Raw genomic sequence first — 26,949 nt, 5'->3', positions numbered from 1 at the left:
ACAAGGAACTACAGGTGTGCCACACGTCTCACAAATACTGCACGACAACATGGCATCTTACAAAGTCAGGCAGAAATTCATCACGTTACTTTCCGACCACACCATGTGCACGAACTGCGAAGACAGTGTGTGTAAGACTGTAAAGTGGTATACTGACCAAACTCAACTATGCTGAGACCTTCTAATGTGCAGATGTTGTTGACTATCTCCACATTATCTGGTTCCATGTGATTTTAGCCACCAGATAGATAACGAGACCCAAATCATAACTGAATACGTGACCCAAAAGCGAAGGTCCAGTCCCCCCAACGTGAAGCTGACGAAAGGCCAAGCGTCTGCCCAGCTGTGAAATGGAAAAAAAAAAAAAAACCACACCTCAAAGCACATTATGGCTCTTATCGTTTAAGTCACTCAGCTGATGTGAAGGCATCTGTTTCATCATGTATTTCTCAGAGATTGAATTAATCTTCTCAAATACAACACTTACTCAATGGACAAACCCTTCAGAGTACAGCATTTCTACTTCAGGATTAAATCCAAGTGTCAGAAAGCACTGCGCACATCCCACAATATTTTATTAGTCCTGTGGCATCTTGCTAGGCTGAAAATCAACGATGCTCACGTAACAGCAAAATAGGTGTATGTAAACGATGTACCAGAAGTCTAGAACGTTCAAGTACTCCCGTCAGCCACTTGGAGCCACATATAGCAGACAATGAATTTTCTGAACAACCGGACGATTCTTTAAAAAAGCGGAATTTCATTCCATTTGTACGTATCACCGGCAAAATCGAAATAAAGGTGGCAGCCAGGGCCTCGGACCGTCACAGTGCTAGTGAAGGGTCTTGTAATCAATACAAAGAAACATGAAGTTTTGGCTTCTTTCACTGGAATGATGCCGTTGAAGCACCAACAGCCTCCCTCTCCAGGCACTGTGCCCACCAGTTTTACAACGACAGCCGTGAAGGATGTGGGCCCGTTTCCCTAGGACTGCCCTCTCCGTGTGGTCTACAATTTGTAGGAATTTAGGTCACATGAAATATCGGAAAACCTCATTCTCATTCGGAGGCCCAAGCTCTTCTGTATGTAGCTTTTCAATATTAAAAAAAAAAAAAAAAAAAAAAAAAAAAAGGAGGGTGGTAGTGGAAAAAAACCAGTACTGGGAGTCTGGACAAAAAGGTTCTAGCTCCAGCTCTGGCTGGCATTAAATGCCCCTAGAACCTTACCTAAATCGCTCTCTGTGTTAGGGTCGCCAAGACCAGCCCCAGGTTTAATGACGGACTGGAAGGACTCAGGACTCGGCACACAGTCACACTCAGAGCAATCACTACCATACTTAAGGACTCTCTGAGAAACCAGCAACGGGAGAAGGTATGTGGGGTGAGGTCTGGAGGAAACCAGGCACAAGCTTCCTAGAGCCCCTCCCAGTGGAGGGGAGTCACAGAAGATGTGCTTAATACCCCAGCAGCGAGCTGTGACGACGTGTGTGCCGTGCTGTCTCCCCGCTCTCTGCCGGGCTGGTCACACAGACACCCCCTGCGTAGCACTTACCAAAATGCCGGACACCCAGAAGGAAAGCAGGTGTTCGGCGTAACACCCACTGCTGGGGCACAGTGACCCACTCTTGCCCACTCTTTGGGAACGGTGGGAAGCCCCCCAGATCGTAGCTGCCAGGTGCCAGCCCAAAGCCAGCCTTGCGAGAAGGCCTCCCCAAGGACAGTAGTCTCCTTTGCACCTTTGCCTCTCGAGAGCTCCGTGTTCCCTTGTCACCTCCCGGACCCAGGAGCAGCCTTCAGACAGGATGCAGGAAGTCCCACTGGGTGAGATGGCGTGCTCGTGGCCTGGGGCCACCACAAGCTACATAGCCTGGTGAAGCCATCCCTGGAGAGCAGGGAAGGGCTTCAGTGCTCATAGCCTGTCTCCCAACGGTGATGCTGACGTCAGGGCTTCAGTAAGAAGCCCTCTCCCTCCAGCCCTGCTCTCCCTGCTCACCCGGGCCCTCCAATTTTCCCTGGGACACTGTGCAGTGCTTCAATCTTTGGGTTCGTCTTTCTCCTAAGTGTTCTCCCATATATGGAAAGACCAGAAAGCTGAGGTTCATAAAACACAGTAACAAAAAAGTCTATTCTCACAGCTAACATGTTATACAAAAACATGAAAATAGTTTTATCCCCACCTAATTATCTTGCACGCAGCTCAGGTGCCATGGTGAGCAACCTGGGGTCAGACAGGACTCACGACAACAGAGTAGAGCCCCACTTGACAGCTCATGGAACTCCTACTTTAGGGAAAAAAGGTCCACTTCCATCACATCCAATCAAGGGACATCAAGACAAAGGACTCCTGTATATTTCAAAGTCCCATTCCATATTTGGACTCCCAAGACTCTCTAACCTCTTGTGAAACAGGGTATAGAAAATTAAAAGGGGAGTCAGGAGACAGGGCTTCTGTGTACTCTCCCAAGACACTTCACGTTTCTGGGCTTTTGGTATCTCCAGGGACGCAGTGACAGGCTCGGATAAGCTACTCCATAAGCCGAGGCCACGTCCAGCTTCCCAGGACTCACGCATTACTCTCTTACTTAAAGTAACGGGGCACCAAAAAGTTGAAGGTTTGTCCATCACACTTAAAATTATGGATATCCAGTTGTTCATTATTTTTTACAATTTTGACTACAACAGAGACATCTATGGACTCAGGCTGTCTTGGACCTGATGAGAGGCTGAGCTCCTTGCATTGGTCTTGATGTACTGAGATTGACAGAATACTACCATTTCAAAGAATTACTTCTCTATTTCTATCCGGACTCATTCTGGAAAGGCTTCATTAATTCAAACAAATATATTTTAAGCACCTAGTCCGTGAGGTGCTTTGTGCATACAAGATATAGAACTACAGGAACCACAAGAATGGTGAATTTTTCAACACCACTCGATTTTAAATATACTTCTAAAATCAACACGCAGCACGAAACATGGCTAGGTGTCTGGGTGATAATCCTCCTTTTGAAGAAGTAGAATGGGAGGGGCCAGGACACAGGATCTGGACAAGATCCCCAACCACCAATCCTCCAACCATATATTCTTTGCATAAAATTACAACAAATTAAGTAGTGCAAACCAAGATGTTAACTGAAAAAAAGAATAGGGGAAGACGAGCAGAAGAAAGGAAAAAAGTCTGAACTCACCGGGACTGTGGTAATCCTTTTTTACTGAGATCTGCCCTCACACGTTCTCCTACATGTCTGTAAATTTCCACTAAGCTGTTTATTGCTGCATCTCGAACCTAGATGTAAAAGAAGAGATCTTACAGCTGCTCTGTGTCAATCCACAGCACTCGCTGCTGGGACGCAACAGACTATACACCACCCCGAGTGTATCACCGATCTACCAAGGTGACTGTGATACAATCCCTTATAGACATTTGACTAGACAGAGCCATGTTTGACAGGCTGGCGTCGCTGTACAATTCCAGTGAGTAAATTCAGGTCCCATCCCGGTAGACATGTAAAGTCCACATCCCTTTGTTCTTTCAATTCTTTCAGATGATGTCAGGAAACCAGAATTTTCAGACCATCCTCCCCAAACAGAAAACACTACAAATAAGTGAATTATGCAAAAAACAAAATACCATGTAAAAAGCATTCTAGATTTAACTCAATAAAATAAATACTTAGTGAGCAACAAAAATGGGTAGTAAAGTCTACACAGAGCCCTGTATTCAAGAAGCTAACAGTCCTGAAAGGAGATAGGGGCTGGGGGGTCGGGGGGAGCCCATAAATTCTATATTTAATACGGAGCACGATACCGTGAACATTATATAAGAGTACAAAGAGCTCCCACAGTTTAGGGAAGGGAGCAAGCACACAGAAGATACCAAGAAACATTTCCTGGAAGAGGAAGGAACCACTTAAAATGTGCTTGGGGACCAGCGCTTTACCAGGCAAAGACGGAATGAGACAGGTTCCAAACAAGGTACAGCCTGTGTGCAAAGGTATGAGAGCAGAGATGCAGGGCACGTGCTTCAGGAAGAGCAGGTGAGTGGCTGGCCAAACACAAACATGAACTCAGAAAGCAGCAATAAGCAAGGCTTAAGAAACAGAACAGATTGAAAACAAACAGAAACAGGGAAATTTGAATGTGGTCTGTCTGTCCGTCAAACATGATCACTGTAGCAATGTTGAAATTTCTTGAATGAGAAAATAGCAGGCCGTTGCACGACAAAATACCCTTGCTATTGAGAGATACCCACTGAAGTATCTCAGCGTCAAACTATCACACGTGTAAGATACTTTCAAATGGCTCAAGAAAAAAAGAGTGCATTTCTGCGTGTGGGTGTGTGTACGCACATGGAGAGAGAGAAAACCAACGTTAACTGGTAAATACGGAGGTTACTACTGGCCCTACCATTTTTCTTTAGATTGAACATTTTGCAAATAAAAACATGGGGAAAAAATTTTTAGTATGCTGTGCCCTGGAACCAAGGCCAACCTGTGAGGGTTAGGGAGGAGGGGAGATGTGTCCTTACTCCAGCAGGCCCAGACAGGGGAGCAACATGATTTTGGACTGGGTCTCAAGCAATGAAAATCAAAATAACAAAGAAAAGACAGAGGAAGGAAGTAGGGACACAAAGAACAATGTACAGTCCTCGATCCTGCACACTACTCCTGAACAGTGTTACAGGACAGGGAACCTCACTGAGAACTTTTCCCTTTATGGTGGAAAAGGGAAACCTCACGCTATGGACCGAACGTCTGTGTCCCCCACCCCCCACCCCACCACTGTATGCTGAAGCCCCGACCCTCAGTATGTCTGCACTTAGAGACAGAACCTATGTAAGAGAATAATTAAGGTTAAATGAAGTCCTAAGAGTAGGGCCCTGGCACAACAGCATTGGTGTCTTCGTAAGAAAAGACATCCACGAGCTGGCTCCACTCTCCACTCGTGTACAAAGAGGTCAGGTGAGCACACAGGGGGGAGGAGTCTGCACACCCGGAAGAGGCCCCTCACCAGAACCAGACCACGCTGGCACCCTGATCTCCAACTACCGGCCTTCAGAACTGTGAGAAATAAATTTCTGTGCAGGCCACCGGGTCCATGGTATTTTGTTATGGCGGCCCAAGCTGACTAAAACAGATTATCAGTTTATTTGGGAAAAGAAATACCTTCTGATGTCAGGCAGCAGTTTTATATGGAGACACGTATGTATCACACAAATAGTTAATGCCACTGTGTCCTGAGGATCACTAGTAAGCACATCGCTTGGCTCACTTTCTAACGATGGCATTTGTTCACAGCCAATCACCTTAATGAGCAAGCAAGATCTTGTCCTACTTAGAAAGTCTGGACCATCAACAGATTTAGTGGAAATACTAGCCTGAGAGTCAACGTAGATCTGGGTACCTGCTTGGCCTTTTAGGGGCTGAGTCATCCTGCATAAAATATGTAAACTATTTTAGTCCCAAAGTCCTCCTCTGTGAGCTGAAGGCTGCTTTGAAGGCCACAGGAAGTAACAAACTCACTCAACAAATTTGAGTGCCTGCTAGATGCCCAGCTAAAGTGCCTCCATGGCCCAGGCAGCGAGCACCATAACCGAGCACAGCAGGGTGGGTGTGTAACGACAAATGGCACCGGCCGGGGCCCCACTGGCAAAGAGAGAAGGGAATATGGAGGGTCGGGCACACAGGCTGCCATCACCCAGCCTTGGAGGAATACAAGGCAGCTCTGTCACATCTCCTCATCTCTCAAGGGAAGTCGGAAATACGACAAATGTAAAAACACCAAGACTCTAGGGGCGCCTGGGTGGCTCAGCTGGTTAAGCGCCCGACTTTGGCTCAGGTCGTGATGGCACGGTTTGTGAGTTCGGGCACCGTGTCGGGCTCTGTGCTGACAGTGTGGAGCCTGCTTTGGCTCCTCTGTCTTCCTCTCTCGCTGCCTCTTCCCTAGTCACGTGTGTGCGCCCTCTCCCTCTCTCAAAAACAAACGTTTAAGAAAAAAAAACACTAAAACGCTAAACATAAAGCTAAAACAGGTATGCCAGTCTGTTAGAATGCAATTCGGTTTCAGGCCAGCAGTCTGTGACCTACACTCTGTGTGTACAAAACACTCAACACAATGGCTAGTGGAAGTGGAGCTATCTACATGTTGGAAACCAACATCCTAAGCCTTTGAAACCATCATTCCTCAGGCCCACAAAGCTACAGGGTCAGACAGCATTTGAGGGTCTGAAGCACCCCGGATGCAAGAGATACAGAGGCACACGTTTTCTTTGGCACTACAAAGTACTGTACTCCAAACGAGAAGCAAGTTCTGTAGAAGTAACTCGCTCAGGATGAAGGCACAATGTAGTGCTCACTTGTACATGCAAGCGAATGGGTCCCCTACGGCTTCTGCCCACCCTCAGGCTCACCAGAAAAAAGGAACCCCGACATCTGGGGCCGCTGGGACTCCAAGAGCCCCATATATTAAACGCCACCTGGCAGGCCCACGCTGAATGCTTTATGGAATCTGAGGTCTTTCAGATCTATGACCTCCCTCACTGGGCCACTGCTTACTGGGACACAGGGGAGGCGGGCGACCTGCGGGGCCCACAGCAGGAAAGACCGATGTGAAGGTTAAAGTAAGGGCAAGAACACAGGCACCTGCAGCATACTCCCACACCCCAGGAGCAGGACTGATGGAGTGCGGCGGTGCAGAGAAGCGGGTGGTTAAAGTCTCCTGGCGGGAGGGTTCTGGGAGACGTGGACCGTGCGTGTCTGTGGGCGCAGGCATACGGGTGCAGATGGTCATTGCCAAGGTAGACGTGAGGCTGCAGTTGGTCACCTGAGTGTGGTTTCAGCACTCTGGCTCTATCTGGCTCTGAGGCAGACTGCCGAAACCTGCCCGCTGAGCGCCAACCTCATTCTGCCCCAGGGCCGGGTGTCCCGGAGGCCCAGCGTGCATATTCCACGTCACCCGTGTGGCCAGTGGCAGCGCCTGAGTTAGGAACAAGGAAATTCCGCCAGCCAGGCTGGCTTTTCTGCTGGACTAAAGGATACCGTGTGATAGCAGTGATCAATGATGGACTTTTCTCCCCACAGGAAACAAAAATGGAAAGAAAACCAAAAAGACGGAAAAGACAAAATAACCCATTTTGGTACTTAGAACTTTTTTTTAAGTTTCTTTTCAAATTAATGTTGAAACAGAAAGCATAATTCAGTAAATTAAAACATCTAAAAATCCCAGGGGCGCCTGGGTGGCTCAGCGTGTGAAGCAACTGACTCCTGATTTCGGCCCGGGTCACCATCTCACAGGTTCCTGAGTTCAATTCCCCAGATGAACTCTGTGCTGATGGGGTGGAGCCTGCTTGGGATTCTCTCTCTCTCTCTCTCTCTCTCTCTCTCTGCCCCTCCACTGCTTGCATGCCTTCTCTCTCTCTCTCTCAAAATAAACATTAAAAAAAAAAAAATCCAAAAATCCCACTTCCAGTGTCATATACTTTCAGTGAAGCTGGACAAAGGAGGGAGTGGCAAGAGGAAAGCAGGTGGGGGCGGGGGGAGCGGTCAGCACACACGCCCAGAGGAGGGGCTGGGCACCCGAACGGAAGGAAGCAGCGCTGCGCGGCGGAGTGAAGGCCTGGAGGTGAGAAAAGGCAAAGCCAGAAGAGCGGGAGGGGGCTGGAGCAGGGGTGGGGTGGGAGGTGGAGGACAAGCTGGCACGACCTCTCTGGGGGGCACGTCAGCGATCACCAGTCACAGCCTAAAATGAGAGGCCTGCTTACCACGTGTATTTCTTTGGTGAACTACTGTTGCAATTTTCGGCCCCTTTATCTATTGAGGTGTTTTTCCGATGAGCCCGTACGAGAGAACTAATGTAACACAAAGGACTCTCGGTGACAAACAGAACTGACTGGTGGGAAAACTGGCACTTCTGAAGCCCAGGCTTGGAAAGTTCTGGGACCTGCCTGGTGACTGCCCAGATTGCCGGCTCTTCTCCCTCCCTTACACAAACGAGGTGGTGCTCTGGTGTTTGGTTTTTGAATTTATGGAAGATTTACATAAAACACACCATCCAGAGTTTGTCCGGGGTCAAGGAATTTGCAGCTACATATACCAAAGGGGTCACCACCCACACAAAATACAGGGAAGTTTCCATCCCCTCAGAACACACTGCTCAGGCCCTTTCCATCTAATCCCCCTTCCCCCAAGAGTCAATCCCTATCTGACTTCAGTCGGCACTGATCGCTCTCCCCCGAGCTCACCCCCTCTTGGCTGGAGAGGGAGTGACTCCAGCAACCTTATCTTGGAGGCCGGCACAGAGGACGTCACTTCACAGGTAGTGAGGCCTCAGCCACACACAGAACAGGGCAGAGGGGCCACCACGTTCACCAGTGATACCTTATTAATGCTAACGGGCTCTAATGCTAGTATCTGGAACGATAATCAGAGCATTACAAACAGGAATGAAGTCCCACCCGCCTACCAGGTATACACAGGACCCCGAAATGCATCCTGATGGTCTGTAAGCAGGATACTTCTTCCTCACCAAAATATACTCACCTGGCTGTTGGGGTCTCCAAGTAAGTTACATATATGTGGCACGATCTTGCTTAGTGTTAAAGTGTGTGCTCCAGAGCTGAAAACAAAAGGAGTGTTTTACTGCTGGTGAGAACAAAGGGAAGAAACGCTCCCCCCTCCCTCTCCCTCCCCAGGGCCCTGTCGCCCCCTCACACCTAGGCTCTCCCTCCTTCCCATCTTCCAATCTTCCGCCCACCTGGTTCCAAAATCGGGGCGCACCACAAAGGCCTCCTCTGCACAGAGTTCAAAGCCGTCCGTGCTGCCCGCTGACGCGCCTTCTCCCTGGCACTCAGGGCTCTCCCCGATCTGGCTGCCAGCCTTTCCCACAGCGCTGCCTGCCTCCCACACGGCTGCCCTGCGTTATTATCCTATCACGCACTTCCTATTCTGCCCAACTCCGTGTTCTCAACGAAACCGCAAGTCCCTAGAGGGTCCTCATTTAACTCTCCACCTGCCCAGGCTGACGTTCGGTTCATGACCGCTGGATGGAAAGACACAGTGGCCGCGGAGGGTTCCAGCTGAACACCGCCCAGCTGGGCAGCACTGAAGGCCCTGACCGCTTTCCACTGTCACAGACACGGCCCCAAATAGCCCTTGCGAATACAACTCTCTGGTAAGCTCATGTCTTCCTTAGGGCACGTTCTCAGAAGTGAAATTACTGTGATCCAAACCAAGAAATGCTTTTTTTTTAAAAACTCCAGACACGTTTGGGCAAACTTAACGGCACTGAAAAGGCTAATGAGACGGGGAAAATTTTACGAGGTGACATAGATGGCATCCCAGTTTTGTTTTTGAAAATAATATAACTTTACAGGCTGGACTACACTGCGCCACGAGGTGACAGTGACTGCACGAAGGTGGCAGAAAGGTATGTAATCATTATTTTCTTCCTGATGCACGTTTTCGGACATATACAGTGTCACTTTTATAATCAGAAGGAGTGACACGTAACTTTTCTGTTTTAAAAATCTTTGCCTCTCCTACAAATAAGCACATGAAAAAATATTCCATGTCACTCGTCGTTAGGAAAGCCCAAACTAAGACTACGATGAGATATCACCATACACCTAAGAACATGGGTCAGATAAAAAACAATGAGAACATTCACTGCTAACAGAGATACGAAGAAACTAAATCGTTCATACACTGGCTGGTGGGGATGTAAAATGGTACAGACGACTCTGGAAAACAGTGTGGCAGTTCCTTTTAAAACTAAAAAAAGTCTGGCAGCTTCCTTAAAATTAAACCTACCAAACGACCCAGCAATGGCCCTCTTGGACACCGATCCAAGAGAAAGGAAAGCTTATATTGGTGGCGGGACGTGTACGTACACGCTCACAGCACCTGTATTTGTACTAGCCAGAAAGCAGAAACTATTCAAATAGCCTTCAACAAGTGAATGGTGACGCGAGTGGCTAAGTCTGTAGCGTGGAATTCTGCTGGGCGATAAAAAGAAAGGAACTGCCCCATACGCAACCTCAAAGGAATTATGTTCAGTGGAAGAAGTCAATCTCAAAGGGTTACATTCTCATTCTGTATGATTCCATTTGTATAACACTCTTGACGCGACACAATCACAGAGATGGCGAACAGATTAGTGGTTGCCGGGGGTGGCTAGCGTGAGGGAGCCTGGGGTGCTGTGCAGGTCTGTACCTTGCTGGAGGGCTGGCTCCCCAGAGCTACACACGTGACAGAAAGGGACAGGTCGGCACCCACCATGCCTGTGTGTAACCAGAGGAATCTGTAGGAGCCCTGTGCACTGCATCGATTGGTTTCCAGGTGCTGGCACTGTGCTATACAAGATGTAAGATGTTAACACTGAAGGACTATGGGGAGGGGTCCACGGAACTTCCCAGGATGTTTCTCTGCAACCTCCTGAACCCTATAGTTACCTCAAAACACAAAGTTAAAAATAAAAATCCTGGGGCACCTGGGGCGCCTGGGTGGCTCAGTCGGTTAAGCGTCCGACTCAACTTCAGCTCAGGTCATGATCTTGTGGTCTCACGACCACATGGTTCAAGCTCCATGCTGATGGTGCAGAGCCCGCGTGGGATTCTCTCTCTCCCTCTCTCCCCCCTCCTCCCTCTCTCTCTCTCTCTCTCTAAAAATAAATAAATAAGCTTAAAAAAAAATAAAACGAAAATAAACATGCTTGACCAGGGAAACCCTTAGGCCCCACCCAGACTTACGCATTGAGTGTGGCAACAAGGCAGAGGCAGGTGCCTTCCCGAGTCCGGAAATTCTTGTGCTTGAAGCCTCCCAGCATCCGGTCCCACACATACTGTAGGCGACAAAGGACAGAAGAGGAGAGGAGAGGAGGAGCCTTCATTTAATACAGGGCCAACAGGAGAGGGACCTCTCAGCAGGTGCCAAGTCAGCCCAGCCTCGAGTCACCCATTTCATCCTCTCCAGAGCACACTGAAAAATAGTGACTTATATTCGTATGTCAACACACAGCTTTTCCAAACACATTCCTTTATATAACTGCATGTGATTATCCCAAAAGCTCTGAAAGAAAGGTGTAACCAGCCCCCGTTTCGTGGGTGAGGAAACGAAAGCTGAGAGAGGTTTGGGTGGCATGCAAAAGATCACATACTCCTACCATTCTCCCGGTCCACAACAGCGGTCCCCGCTGTATCTGCAAGCCACACATCCACTCACCTCGTAACACATTCTGGGTTCTACCCAACCTGGATGGCTTTTTCTGATCCCTCCACCACCCCGCCCCACCCCACCCCCTGAACATGACACAACGGAAGCCTGGAAGGCAGGGCTGTGTCTCTCTGTCCACCTGTCCCCGCAGCCCCAGCTCACTAGCAGATGGGAATGAGGGCTCCAGCCAGGGCTCCTGACCCTCCAGACACCACAACCGCCTCTTTTCAGAGAAACCGAGTCAGTTACACACACGAGCTCAAGAATCTAATGGATTCAACCAAGCACTCGAGACTCATGTTAAGTCCACTAATTTATTCAAAGTATACCCTTTGCTACTTATTACTTATTTAACCATCCTGTATGGGGGCATGGGGGTGCATCTTAAATGCTACGGAATTTTTCACGTGAAACACGACAGCTTTGAAAGAAATTCTTTTTATATGGAGTCACCAGGGATGCTGAGTGAGGCAGACGCACCTCCCCGCCCTACCTGGGGATTAGCAGCTTGATCCATGATCTTCAGCAGCAGAGTCTGGTCTTGCTCTCGCACAGAGTCTTTAGCATCTCCCAGTCTGTCTATTAAACTTGGCAACACTGAAAAATCAAAATGCAAATTCATCAAATGAAAGCCTGTGGGGGCGGGGCGGGGGGAGGAAGGGGGGGGAGGTCAGGTCCTGCAGTCACCAACTGGGTATTTCGATCCCCAGGAAGACAAAATCCTGGCCTAAATGATGTGCGCCAATCTAAACCCACAGATCCGCGCGGTTCTACTTTCCTCACTAAAATCCACAGGAGCTGGTCTGAGAATCCGGAAGTCCTTTGCTCGGACATCCTACACCAGTCTTCTTCCTTAGCCCACCCTCCTCCAGCTAGCTATCAACACATTTTTAAGCTGGCAAAAAATTAAAACGGATGTCAGTGGCAGATCCTGGCAGGAAAGAGTCAACACAAATGGAAATCTAGGTAAAGGAGGGGGTCCAGCATATTCACCGGAGGTAAAAGGAGCGGGCACTCAAGACTCCATCCTTCTTTCATCTACACTTGTGAATTCTACATAAGGTACATGCACGTGCTCTAGAGAGAGTCAAGGTCCCCACCCATCCTCCACACACCCAGGTGCGGGCCACCTGCTAGCACTCCAAGAGCATTCACCTAACAGAAATCGGCTTACTCTGCTTCTCCCATAAACTTTTCTTTTACGAGAGCTATCCCTGAATAATTAATTTAGGAGGAAAATATAATGCTATCAAATAGGAAATGTCTAAAAGTAAGGGAGGTTTTGGGGTGCCTGGGTGGGTCCGTCAGTTAAGCGTCTGACTTTGGCTCAGGTCATGATTTCACAGTTTAAGCCTCGTCGGGCTCTGTGCTGACAGTTCAGAACGTGGAGCCTGCTTTGGATTCTATGTCTCCTTCTCTCTCTGCCCCTCCTCTGCTCGGGCTCTGTTTCTCTCTCTCTCTCTCAAAAACAAACATTTAAAAAAAAAAAGTTTTTTAAAAACAAACAAATAAATAAATAAAAGGGAAGTTTTTATTTACAGATGGACAGTTAGTGCCAGAGTGGGAAAGAGTTCTTGACCTTGTCTGAAAGAGCATGCTGACCAGGAAGTTAGCAAAAAAAAAAAAATAGTAATAATAATAATAACAAATACACATGCAGCAACTGAAAGGGAGAAGTTCTATAAGGAAATGTGTGTACAAACAGAGCTGCTTGGTGCTTATACTACCATGAAATCCCAGAGGTCAGGAATTGAGAAATGACTGTGTCATCTCTAAAACGAAACCTGTGCTTATTTTTTATTTCATTTTTCTGACATACTGTTTTCCCTCCAAAATAAAAAGTGGTCATTTAACATGCACTTGTAACATTTACGATCAAAGGGAACACACTAACACCAACGATAATGACCTGGAAAGAATATAACCGTATTAGATTTGCAGGCCTTCTCCAAGTGAGAAAACACAATGCACCTCAAAAGGGGCAAATATGATTTGGTTGGCACTAAAATGTGACGGCTAATCTGTAGAAGAAAGAACAGGCAGTGACACTGTGTATGAAAACACGAACACAGAAAGAAGCCGGTGAAAAGATATGGTAAAACCAGAAACAGTGAACATGCCAGCAGGTGCGGTGAGGCCAGCGGTTGTGGGGTGAGGTCAGGAGGGGAGAGGGAGCAGTGGTGCCGCGCCAGCAGGGGGAGACTGAAGGAGAGACAAGGGTTGGTTGGCTGGGAGGGGGGTTGGCTAGGACAGCGAGAGGTGGGGGGCTCCAGCTCTAAGGGTTGGATATAGCTAAGTGGAGGCGCTGGGGAGACGGAGGGAAGGCTGGGGGCTGGACGGTGGAGAATGTGGGGGCCCGCTCCACACCTACCCACAGCTCACCTGTGCCAATCTGCGCCTTGAACCGATCCTGCAGCCGGGTGACCAGCGCAGACAGGATGTCCATGCCGAGAAGAACCACCTGCAATGGAAAACAGCGGGAACCCGTTAGCTGCCGGCCTCGGGGCCTGAGCTCGCGCCCACCAGTTGCCGCGATGCCCCCCCATTCCTGGCTCAAACGCCGTCCGTGAGCCCGGAGAGTGCATGTCGACGGCAGAATAAACTGGTTATCAAGAGGGCTGCTCTGGTACGCAAAGAGCTGTTCACAGCTTAAATAGAAAACAACCGGTCACTTGAAAGGAAATAAAAAGCCACGGCGGGTCCGTATGCAGAACGCGAGCGGACCAGCGTGTAAACCGGCGCCGCTGCCCCGCCCCCCACAGCCCCGCCCCGACGAGGAATACGTATGCAAATTACCCGCATCTGGCGCGTGGCCTTCTGGGTAAAACTAAGCCGCCACGTCGCGACCTTCAGAAGCCTCAGGAAACAAGGAGTTGGTGGTTTCCTTCGGAAGCTGTGTTCAGTATAAAGGGACACTAGCTACCAGGCTGCAAGGCCAGTTGAGAATTAGTCACCCCAACCCAACCCGGTATTGGCGCTTCCTACTAGCAGCGCACGCACAGCTCTCGCTTAACCATCCTTTTCTTGGGGTTGCGCTACTGTCCAATGAACGTATAGTGAGGGCAGTACTGCTAACGCCTGCACAACACACCCGCATCAACTAAAGCTCTGCTTTACCTTGGTGCAATTTTTGGAAAAACGAAAAACCTCTTTTCCACGACTTACGAGTTCAAATAAAAGCCCAATCGAACACACGCTGCTAATTGTAACGCTTCTCTCAACCTGCAAGCGGCGCTCGCTCCCTGCCACTTTCGTTCCCATAGCTTCTTTACACTTTCTTAACAGCATTCACCGCTAATTCAACTCAAGTGCACCAAAGCTCACTTTGCAGAGTTATCGGTGTAGACCATAAATGCTCCCCCAAAACGGAAGCTTAATTCACGAAATCCGCTTCTATGCTTCAATACACGATCAGAAATAAGCCTCCCTGCTCAGTAGGAAACAGTGTTGCCTTGTTGCAAGAGCTTTAAAAACAAACCAGGGTCACCAAGGGGGTTCAGTCGGCTAAGTGCCCGACTTCAGGCCATGATCTTGCAGTTTGAATTCAAGCACCATGTCGGACTCCGTGTTGATAGGCTGGAGCCTGCCTTGGATTTTGTGTGTGTGTGTGTGTGTGTGTGTGTGTGTGTGTGTGTGTCTGCCCCTCCTCCACTCACACGTTCTCTCTCAAAAATAAACATTAAAAAAAGTCTATCTTATGATTTGCCTCTCTCTTAAAAAAAAAAAAAAAAACGAAGTCCAGTATCTTACAGACCACGTAAGACTGAGGCAAAGATAATAATCCTAACATCAGGCAATATAATTATGATTCCGAATTCTCATCTGTCTGCCCCTGCCCGCAGGAGCTTGAAAAAGCAAAGACTGCAGGCTTTTCTCTTCAGCTTGGAATTCACTGCTTCAAACTGCCCATTAATCAGGACACAAACATGTCTACTACATGCCCTATGAAAGGGGCTGGCACCTTGGAGATATTAAAGGAAGTAATTCTAAAATTCTTTTACAAAGAACAGGTTTTTTTTTTTTCTTTTTTAAATACGTCATGGTATAATACATTTTAAAATGGTGGCTTTACTCGAGGGGCTAAAGAGGATTAGGTATTACACTCTGACTTCCTTCCAAAGAGTACAGTATGAAAGCAGGGGGGAATAACTTTACAGTGGAGAAACCTGACAAACATCACCTCAACCAGATGATCAGGGTCAATAACAACAGTCACAAGTCATGTTGACATATCTATGCTTGTGATGGTGTGATTAAAATGACACTTTACATCCTCAAAATCCATAAGCCCATTTAATCATGAGGAAAACATCAAATTCCCATAGGGGGACATCTTACAAGATGCCTGACCAGTACTGATAAAGTCATCAAAAACATGGAAGTCCAAGAAACTGTCCTAACCTAGAGGAGTCTGGGGACACATGACAACTAACTGTAGTGTGTACCCTGGGTGGGATCCAGGAACAGATAAAGGACGGGGGGGGGGGGGGGAGAGGGAGTGAGGAACTCTGAATAAACTGTGGACTTGAGTTAATAAGAATGCATCAATATTGCTTTATTAATCGTAACAACAATACCGTACTAATGTTAGTATTAACGGAGAGTCTGAGTGGGGGGTACACTGGAAATCTCTGTACCATCCTGCAATTTTCCTGTAAATCCAAAACTGTGCCAAACATTAATGCTTGTATTTTAAAAAGAGCAGCCCATTAATTAAATGGAATTGGCTTTTCCCTGATGAATCCTAAGCATGAGTATGGTTGCATAACTTGTTGGAGGTGGGAGCATTATTCATTACAGAAATACTAAATGTTGCCGCCTTCGAGTTCTCACCACATCCCTTCATCACTCATTCAACACTAAGGTATAATAATCCTTATTCAAAGGATTCAAAATTCTGTCAGATATCACAGCACTTATCAGTTAAGCTACCTGCAGAATTGGAGGGAGCACAGACTTCAATCCTTTCCAAGATGGAGGTTTACTTGGTAGGTTGGACCAGATCACGCCTAGCTAAACCCTAGAGTAAATTTCAAAAAGTCTAGCCCAGATGGACTGGGAAGTCCAGAGACTCCCCCAAGAAGCCTGGCTTGGCAGCTAAGACCCAGGGAAATAGGACAGGAGAACACAGAACAGAATCAACAACAAAACTTGGGAAGGAAGCGGGGTAGGGTGGGGGAGGGGGGGGTTCATATATAGTTGTCTAGTTCACCCTGAGTCACAGCCCCAGTGGGCAAGAAAGGGAATCGTCACCCACAAACATTTATCTTCGCAGCTCAGGCCTTGCTCCTATGTTTCCATTTCCCTACTGAAGAAGGGGATACGTGCATCAAGCCACTGCCTGGAAGACCACAATTATTAGCCGCGAAGCCTCTCTGTACCTCAGTTTTTTCCTACCTGTAAAATGGGGACAACAGTAACAGCTCCCTCATAGGTCGCTTTGTGTACGTCAAGTGCTTGAAATAGTGCTTGGTGCATGGTCAGGGCTAGACCACGCACACACGCTGGCTGTTATAGCCAGCTCACCGAGACTGCCATTACCATGGGCAACAGACACTGACCAGTGGTCCAGCAGAGATTTGTGATTCCCGACAGCAAGGGACTCAGACAGCAAAGAAGGCTTCCCAGAAAAAGTCACGCGGTGTGAAGCTAAGTTTTGAAAAACCAGCCTTGCACCAAAGGAAGCAGGCCGAGGGAAGCGTGCATGCAGACAGACGGCTGCCACGATGGGGACAGCTTAAGCACACGACAGGGCCGAGAAGTCGCAGGGGAGGCAGCTCCTCAAGGGCTTCAGACATGTCTTGAAGACGATGGGACAACCCCTGAATAGCTGTAATGGCAAAGAAGAGGTGACAGGGGGCTGGAACAGGGGGCACAGTGACCAGCATGAGGAAGGCAGCCTGGGAGAGAGAGGGCAGAGGCAAGGAGGAGGTCGGGCTCACACCCAGGACTTAATGCCTTGGTGTTCACTAAGCCAGTGATTCGGCATTACCTTTGAGCACCTCCTTTAATATTCTATTCAATTTTCTGAGTTTATGCTTGTTTTCACAACTAAACTCCTTACATGTAAGGAATAGTATGCCTTGTTATTTTTTCAAACTTTCCATTACACACACACACACACACACACACACACACACACACACACACATATATGGCACAGTAGTGGGTACATGGTGGGTGGTCAATCAACCCCTACTTTACCAAAAGCAAAAACAAAACACAAGCTACCTGACTAACTTAGTAATGAATTCATTGAACAGATGAGAACAGAGGAGTTCTCAAGGTCCAACACAATTCCTTTATCCTACAACTTTAAAAACATGCTTTTAGGGGCACCTGGGTGGCTCAGTCGGTTAAGCGTCCGACTTCGGCTTGGGTCATGATCTCACAGTTCGTGGGTTCAAGCCCCGCATCAGGCTCTGTGCTGACAGCTCAGAGCCCGGAGCCTGTTTCAGATTCTGTGTCTCCCTCTCTCTATGCCCCTCCCCAACTCATGTTCTGTCTCCCTCTGTCTCAAAAATAAATAAACATTAAAAAAAAATGCTTTTAAAAGTAGGTAATAATTGCAAAGTAACTCAGACTCACCCTCATGCTGAAAACAACTAAAATTGCTAGCTAAATTATAAAAGAACATCTGGTTGGAAACATCAAAGAACTAAGAAGGCAAAGAGTAGTTACCAGGTCATGAAACATAAATAAAGTAAAATCCAGAGGGAGGAGCCTGCAGCAAATGCCCCACTTCTGCCCTCGGGCCATTTAGACACTGGGAAGGGGCAACCAAAACACTGAGAATCACTCTCAATATCCATTTGGGTCCGGAGAACAGACTGGATTCCAGAGCCCCCAAAGGTTGGTGGCTTGCATAGCCCCCTACAACTTGAGTTAGAAATCCAAATGGCTAGACCTCAGAAGAGTGAACTGAAAGTAAAACAGCCTAAACAACCACAGATTAGCTTCTAAGAATCTGGGTGGCCCCCCAAAATAGCAATCCTTGACATCAGATGGAAATGATCTTGGCTTAGTGGTGCCCTAAAGCCCTATGCAGATGAAAACACAAAGCACTTCTGGATGGAGAGAACATCATCCAATCTAGTCTTCAATTTACTTCTTTTTTAAATGTTTATTTATTTTAAGGAGAGAAAATGTAAGCTGGGGAGGGGCCCAGAGAAAGGAAGACAGAGAATCCCAAGCACGCTCCACACTATCAGCACAGAGCCTGACTCAGGGCTCGAACTCATGAACTGTGAGATCACGATGTGAGGCAAGATCAAGAGTCAAACGCTTAACCAATTGAGCCACTGAGGCACCCCCTCATTTTACTTCTTTAAACAATTTGCAAATACAATGTCCAAAATACAACCAAAGATAACCAGGCACACATGATACCTAGAAATGAAAACTGACAGAAACACAGACACACTGAACTATGCACATGAAAATAATTAGATATTAAAATAATAATTCTGGGGCACCTGGCTGGCTCAGTCAGTAGAGCATGTGATTCTTGATCTCAGAGTCATGAGTTCAAGCCCCATGTTGGATATAAAGCTTACTTATAATAATAATGATGATAGTAATAATAATAATAATAATAATAATAATAGTAATTCTTACTATATGTAAGAAGATAAAACACGATTAAAATTTGGGGGAGAGAAATTACGAACTTTAAAAAGTGACATCAATTTTCAAAAGCACCAAATAATACAATATCCAAAATTCAGTATTCAATGGATGGGTTTAAAAGCACACTGGGGGGCGCCTGGGTGGCGCAGTCGGTTAGGCGTCCGACTTCAGCCAGGTCACGATCTCGCGGTCCGTGAGTTCGAGCCCCGCGTCGGGCTCTGGGCTGATGGCTCAGAGCCTGGAGCCTGCTTCCGATTCTGTGTCTCCCTCTCTCTCTGCCCCTCCCCCGTTCGTGCTCTGTCTCTCTCTGTCCCAAAAATAAAATAAACGTTGAAAAAAAAAATTAAAAAAAAAAAATAAAAGCACACTGGACACTAAGTCTGCAGAAAAAAAATCCACAATGAAAAGACAAAAGGATGAAATGTTCAAAAAAAATAGGTAAGAGACAAAGAATAGACAGAAAAGAACGAACATAAGTTCAAATAGAGTTCAAAAAGGACAGTCAGCAACAGCAGGTAAAAAGCAATAGCTATGACCCATTTGGATCACTATTATAACAGAAGGGAGGAAAGGAGGAAGGGAGGAAGAGGGGTGCCTGGGTGGCTCAATCCGTTAGGCATCCAGCATCTCACGTCAGCTCATGAACTCAAGGTTTTGAGTTCAAGCCCCACACTGGGCTCTGCACTGGGAGTAAAGCCTGCTTAAAAAAAAAACAGAAAACAAGCAAAAGGGGGCACCTGGGTGGCTCAGTTGGTTGGATTTCGGCTCTGGTGATGATCTCACAGTTTCTGAGTTTGAGCCCTGCATCAGGCTCTGTGCTGGCAGTGCAGAGCCTGCTTAGGATTCTCTCTCCCCTCTTCCCTTCTCTCTCTCTGCCCTCCCCCGCTCTCTCTCTCTCAAAATAATAAACATCCTTTTTAAATGAAAACGAAAATAAAGAAAGAAAATAACAAGTGCTGGTGAGGACATGAGGACATTAGAACTCTTGATACACTGCTGGTAGGAATATAAAACAATGGAAAATGATACAGTGGGTCCTCAAATAATTAAACACAAAATTACCATATGATCCAGCAACTCTACTTCTGGGTATATACTCAAAAGGAGTGAAAGCTATGTTCCTAACAGCATTATTCAAAACAGCCAAAGGTGGATAGAGCCAAATCTTGATCCAAGTGTCAAATCAAGCATACTCATGATGAAATACTGAGGGGAAAAAAAAAAAAAAACTGGAGGTATAAAACTCATAAAGAAGCAAAACTGCCATTATTAATGGAAACTATATAAATAGAAGATCTAGAAGATCTACAGGTATATTATAAAATTAAAAAGTTAGCTAAGCAAGACTGAATAATCCAAAGTCAATATATAAAAGAATCAACTACATTTCCGTACTAACAAGCCAAAAAGGAATTTTTTTTAAGTTTCCATATTTAATTGCATAAAAATAAACACCTAGGAATAAAGCTAGCCAAGATAAATATCTACCCAAAAAGCTATGGAACAATTAAAAAAAATTAAAGAGCACTAAAATAAATGGAAAGATAAACTATAGGTTGGAATATTCAGTACAGTGAAATTCTCATTTTTCCTCAATTGATCTACATTCAGTAAAATTTCACTCAAAATTCCAACTGTGTATTTTTTTAAGTTCACAAATTGATTCCAAAACCTATGCGGAAATGTAAATGGTGAGACAAGAGGTGATAAAACTTGCTTCCGCTGAATATCAAGATTTATTACAAAATGGTAATGATTAAGGCAATGTGCTATCAGGTCAAGGAGAGACAACTGTATTAAAAGGACAGAATAAAGAAACAGACTCACACATATATGGGCACTTAACTTATGAGAAAGTGGGTACTACAGACCAGTGAGAACAGGGCTGTTCTTTTAAATAAATGCCCGAGTCAACTGAATATATGGAATAGGAAAGAAACTGACTCTTACCTCACACCATACATAAAAATGAATTCCCAGTAACAGATGTAAGTGTGGAAAGGCAAAACCATAAAGCTTTTAGAAATTGACATAAGAAAATAGCAGGGCACAATAAACACAAACCCTAAAGGAAAAGACTGATGAACTGGATCAAACTAAAATTAAGAACTTTGGCATATCAAACACTGTAAGAAAGTAAAAGGCAAGTCACACTGAAAGAAGGTATTTATAAAACAAATAAGCAACCACAGGCCTGATTCCAGAATATACAGTACATATATAGAGATCTTCTACAAACCAATCAATAGGCAACCCAGAACAAAAATGGGCAAAATAGCTGAACAGACACTTCATAAAAGACAGCAATGGTCAGAAGTATATAAAAAGTTGTTAAGCCTCCATTAATCATCAGAGAAATGGAAAGTAAAAATATAAAGAGACACTGATACGTACTCCCCAGAATGGCTAAAATTAAAGACTGACAATACCAAGTGTGACAAGAACATGCAAACTCTCATACGTGCTGGTTGGAATGTAAATTGGTACAAACAACACTTCAGAAAACATCTTTGGGGGCACCTGGGTGGCTCAGTCAGTTAAGCTTCCGATTCTTGATTTTGGCTCAGGTCATGATCTCACAATCATGGCATCAAGCTCTGTGTCATCAAGCTCTGTGTCGGACTCTGCTTTGAGTGCAGAGCCTGCTTGGGCTTCTCTCTCTCCCTCTCTCTGCCCCCCCCCCCCCACACACACACACATTCTCTCTCTCTCTCTCTCAAAATAAATAAACATTTAAAAAGAAAAGAAAACACCCTGCTATTATCTACAAAATTTGCAGCAATTCCACCACTAGGAATATGCCCAATAGACATACCTGCACATATATAACAGGTGAAATATACAAAATTCATCAAAGCAACACTATTTATAATAGCCTAAATCTATAAACCCATGTGTCTGTCCATCTACTGTAGAATGTATGGGTTGTGGTTTTCATACCCAAGAATAAAAATGAATGAATCACAACTATGCTCAATGGTATAGATAAATCTCGTAATAACGAGTGAAAAGGCCAGACACTAAGTAATGAAACTTTTGTATGAAGTTCAAAAACAAGCAAACATAAACTATAATTTTAAAGTGCATATTTAGGTGATAAGACAGAAAAGAAAAGAGAAAAGAAAAGAAAAGAAAAAAAGAAAAGAAAAAAGAAAAGAAAAGAAAAGAAAAGAAAAGAAAAGAAAAGAAAAGAAAAGAAAAGAAAAGAAAAGAAAAGAAAAAAGAAAAGCGATTACCATAAAAGTCAGGAGAGTGGTTACTTTGGGGAACGCTGGCAATGTTCTATATCTGTTCCAGAGTGGCAGTTAACAACTATTAGTTTTATCACAACTTATAAAACTGTGTCTTTGTGTTCCATGCACTTTCTACAGATAGTTTGTAATTTTTTTTAAGTTTAAAAACTGAAAAAGTGACAGTGCTCCTTGGACCCCTTGACCTGTAAGTCTGTGACTAGTCTCTGCCTCCCTTACTTTCCAAACCACCAGTAAAAAAAGCACCAAAACAGAAACCACCACAGTTTTCGTCCTAGAGCGTGACATCTGTATGAAATACTAAATTCTTTTCTCCAAAAAAGTCCGTAAGGAACAAGCTAGGTAGGAAGACCACTACATTCCTTAAGCCTCAGAAGACTGGACTGGCTTCAGTAAATATAATATTTTGCACTCGTGTTGTACTTTATTGTTTTTAAGGCACTTTGGGGTAAATCTGAATAATCTCACAGTAACCTGAGATGCAGACTATACTATCCTGAATTTGCAAATGAGGAAAATAAAGACCAAAGAGTTTGCCAAAAGATTTACCCAAAGTCACGAAGTTTGAGCAGTGACTGAACTGGAAACAAACCCAAGCCTCCTGACTTCATCAAGACCATCTTCAGATTTGTGAACAAACTTCCAGTATCCAGAACCCCATGTTTATCGTCTTTCTCATCTCTCTCGAGCTAGCTTATGTATGACCTCAAGCAAGACACAGTACTTCTCTGCCAGTTATACCAGAAAACCTCTCTCGGGTGAGCCTTCGCTCAAACTTCTCTGCTGCCCTGACAGCGCCCACAACAGGACAAAGTGCAGGGCTTTGTCACACAGATCTGGGACTCAATACCTGCTCTACCAACCCTACTGGCCAGCTGGATGGCTCCGTCTCCAGGCTTCACATGCTTTATCAGTAAGATCACGACAATAATACCTTAAAGAATACACCTGAGGGTGAAGAGTCTTAAGAAAATGCCTGGAATACAGTAGGTACTCAGTAAGTGATGAGAGCACCATGTTAAAAAATAAAAAATGAAACAAGCCAACAAACAAACAAAAATGAAACACGCCTAGATTACTAGGGGGAAAGAGGACCAGAAGTCTGAAGAAGAAAATAAGGTTGCCCTAAATCCCATCACTCGATAATAACCTTATTAACACTTTGATGGCTGTCCCTACAGGACATCTCTGCAGGAGCATATCTGCATGTGAATTTTACATAAACTGGGGGGGGGGGGGGGGGGGGGCGGTTTCACTCAATATGCCACGAAGTCTTCCCAAATGAACAGACAAGGATCTATACCCTCATTTTCAGTGGCTATCTGATACCCTATTGTATCCAAGTACCATAACTACCGATCCAATCTTCCAAACCGATGCTGGCACTCAGGGTTGGTTAGAATTTTTCATTACTTCAAACAATACTGTGATGGGTGCCCAATTCCACACATGTACGGCTATCTCCTTAGGACAAATTCTGAAAAGGACAAACTGCTGGGTCAAAGAGAACACACACTGTATACTAGATGAGCTCTATTTTTAACATAATGCACTTGGTGCCCTGTGGGGCTACAGCCTGCTGACTTCTACAAATTTGTTGGTTATTTTAAAAGACTCCACGTTGCAACCTTATTAAGTAAGGAAGAAGTTCATTAGCACTCTACGCTGTACTCACTTTTAATCCCAAGAATAACAGCACAACACAAATACGAAAAGAGTGCGATAAAGTCAGTGACTTTTGTGTACGGACATATAGAATGGGAGAATTATTCACCCAAACTGTCTGTCCTTCAAAGTAGTCACCGAGGGAGTCCCTGCGACACTCATCCCAAGGATAATGTCACTGGGTATTCCTCTGGAAGGGCTTCCGGTCTGTTAAAGGATGGAAGTCTGTTAAAACATCAATAATCCAGAGATTAATGGGACTAACCAATTTCTCGGCGTGTTACCTGTTGTTGCCCATATACAAGGATTTTACTGTTAGAAAGGAACTTCGAGCCATCACATCACCCAACCACTTGGTTCTACACATGGGCCGCAATAGGTCAGATGAGGCTAGGAGGCAAGGTCTGAATACAGACAGAGGCAGTTGGTAACCGCTACAGATCTACAACTTTCAGGGGTCACAGAAACGTTCTGTGTCTGTGCGATCGATCAGCAGCCGCTAGCCACACGTGCCTAGAGAGCAACTGAAATAGGAGTGTGAATGAGAAACAGAACTTTAAATTTTACTTAGAACATGAAGTTACTCGGGGCGCCTGGGTGGCTCAGTTGGTTAAGCGTCCGACTTTGGCTCGGGTCATGATCTCACGGTCTGTGAGTTCGAACCCCGCGTCGGGCTCTGTGTTGACAGCTCAGAGCCTGGAGCCTGCTTCGGATTCTGTGTCTCCCTCTCTCTCTGCCCCTCCCCTGCTCGTGCTCTGTCTCTCTCTGTCTCAAAACTAAATAAAAACATTTAAAAAAAATTAAACAAACAAACAAACATGAAGTTATTTAATTTTAAATAAGCCACAGGAGGCTCACGGCTATGCTGTTGGCCAGCACAGCTCTACACCAGTGGTTGCAAACACAAGAGGTAAAAACCCAGGCCAGCGTGTAGAGGGGCAAGGGACCACCTCTTAAGCTCTGCTCACTTGACACCATGTAAGAAGGTCCCTGTGGTCAGATCTCCAGATCCAAAAGCTTTTTTTTTTTTTATGTTTATTTATTTATCTTGAGAAAGAGAGAGAGAGAGAGCAAGGGGAAAGGGCCAAGAGAGAGGGAGAGAGAGAATCCCAAGGAGGCTTAGAGGCCGACCCAGAGCCCCACGAGATCATGACCTGGGCTGAATCAAGAGTCAGACGCTCAACCGACTAAGCCACCCAGGCGGCCCCCTTTCACAGTTTTTTTAAAGCTTTTTTTAAACATTTATTTATTTATTTTGTGAGAGAGAGAGAGCGCACGTGCGCACACCACATCTCCAGATGTTAAACACTCGCAACTTACTGAATGAATCTTAAGGGCCTGAGGAGCCCAAAGAAAACACATTGTGGCTCAAATCCAGCCAAAGATCCCTAAATCTGCCACTTCTCTCTTCCAGATACAACTCATCAATGGGAGACAGGCACCAGAACATTCACGGTTGTCTGCGGGACGAAACCAAGACCCCAGTTTCCCTCCGGGGCCACGCAGCCCCAGCGAGCCAGCAAGGCTTACAGCTGTGGCCCCTGCCCCCGACTCTCCCGTGGGTCTCCCCAGCTGGCCCAGTCTAGGAGGCCTTCCAGCCTCCAAGTCCACCCAGGCCAAGACCTGAACGTGCAACTCTCCAAAATGAGCACTAAACACCCAAAGCAGGCCAGTTCCTTATGCCCTTTCTCATTCCCACCCACTTCCCCAGAGGTAGCGGGGTGGGGGAGGGGGAGAGGCACAGGGCCAATCAACTGCTACCTTGTATATATCCTCCTCTTTATAATATTACTTAATCCTTACAACGACACCTTGCGCCAAGTACCACATCTATAAATACCCCTACTTTACAGATAAGGAAGCAGGCAACTGGGCAGAGTCACTCAGCTATTAAGTGGCTCAAATAATATCCATTAACCAATCAGCCTTACAAAAGGGGCAAACCAAGAACACCAAGACTGTAATGACAAAGTTGGTTACTCTTGTGTGCTTATCACAGAGAACCATCTGCCCACTGGCTGCCCTTCTGGTAAAAAGTGGACATTATTCCTAACAGCCAAAAAGTGGTCAGAATCCAAACAGCCATCAACTGGTGAACAGATCAACAAAATGTGGTATATCCATAAAATTAAATACCATTCAACAATAAAGAGTTGTTGAACAAAGTACAAATACATGCTACAATACAGATGAACCTTGAAAACATGATGCAAGAAACCAAAGTCAAACACAAAACACGACATATTGTATGAATCTACTTATACGAAATGTCCAGAAAAGGCAGATCTACAGGGACGGGAAGTAAATGATTGCCTACAGCTGGGGGCTGGAAGGGGCCCGACTGCAAACGGGCATAAGGGGTCTTTTTCAGAGTGACGGCCAAATGCACAACTTGGTGAGTTTACTAAAAATAACTGAATTATACACTAACAGGTAAATTGTATGGTATGTAAATTATATCTCAGTAATGCTGTTAAAAAAAAAATCAGTTATTAGGCTGAACAAAACTCTGATCTTTCCAGCGACTGGATCCCGAAGAATTGACGGCATCTGCCAAAGGCAGGTACTGGTTATTCATCTATCCGGAAAGAGTGCCGGGTGTAGAAGGAGAGCAAGGCCAGGGGTCGGGCCGGAGCTTGTGCGGACCAGGAGTCCTCCCGGCTCCCCAGAGAACTCTCTGAAGAGCTCAGGGCGTGCACACACCTCAACAGTTCCGCTTGTGGCCCACCGTCCACCTGTGGTTTTCCCGAATGTGCTGTGTTCTTCCTTACGTATATTTTCCCTTTCCTCTTCTGCCTGATCTTCTCCCCTTGCATGAACTCCAGTGCCTGCCCGTTTATATTCCCTGGGCGTAGACAGAAAGCTGTGTTTCCAGCATGCCCACCACACCCAGTTCTTCTAGCTGTCACACTCATTTCCGGATCATCTATTTGCCTAGCACCTAGAGTCTAGACTCTAAGCTTCTGTAAGGCAGGCTCCAGATCTTCCCCCATCCCCATGTCATCAGCATCAACCATACTGCCAGCAAATTTGAGGGCCTGGGGGTGGATGGGAAGTGGCTGGATGAGACAGTAATAATAGTGTAAACTGTTATTTAGGTCACGTTTGCACTGGGCATTCGGATTAACAGTCCCAGATACAATCACCGGCGTGAAGACACTCTCACTGTCCCCTACTTGTACTCTTGCTTCCACACTT

General features: G+C 45.9%; 1 protein-coding gene and 1 non-coding gene across 33 annotated transcripts in view; one reads left to right on the top strand and one right to left on the bottom strand.

The window, feature by feature from the left end:
* The window catches only part of CLASP1 (cytoplasmic linker associated protein 1), a 272,813-nt gene that overhangs the window by 167,141 nt on the left and 78,723 nt on the right, over positions 1 to 26,949 (bottom strand). For all 32 annotated transcript variants that reach the window (XM_019837951.3, XM_019837954.3, XM_019837945.3 and 29 more), the window contains exons 3-7: positions 13,589 to 13,667; positions 11,700 to 11,803; positions 10,744 to 10,835; positions 8,537 to 8,612; positions 3,188 to 3,285 (exon numbers count right to left, since the gene is read on the bottom strand). In XM_019837951.3, the coding sequence (XP_019693510.1) occupies positions 3,188 to 3,285; positions 8,537 to 8,612; positions 10,744 to 10,835; positions 11,700 to 11,803; positions 13,589 to 13,667 (449 nt within the window). The remainder of the gene's footprint in view (positions 1 to 3,187; positions 3,286 to 8,536; positions 8,613 to 10,743; positions 10,836 to 11,699; positions 11,804 to 13,588; positions 13,668 to 26,949) is intronic.
* On the top strand, positions 14,219 to 14,344 carry LOC111562171. Its single transcript, XR_002745215.1, has one exon. It is a non-coding gene; the product is annotated as a U4atac minor spliceosomal RNA (small nuclear RNA).

This window comes from Felis catus, chromosome C1 (genome assembly GCF_018350175.1).
Source record: "Felis catus isolate Fca126 chromosome C1, F.catus_Fca126_mat1.0, whole genome shotgun sequence".
NCBI classification, from domain to species: Eukaryota; Metazoa; Chordata; class Mammalia; order Carnivora; family Felidae; genus Felis; species Felis catus.
The sequence above is the reverse complement of the archived record's forward strand: the minus strand, read 5'-3'. Positions and strand labels throughout refer to the sequence as shown.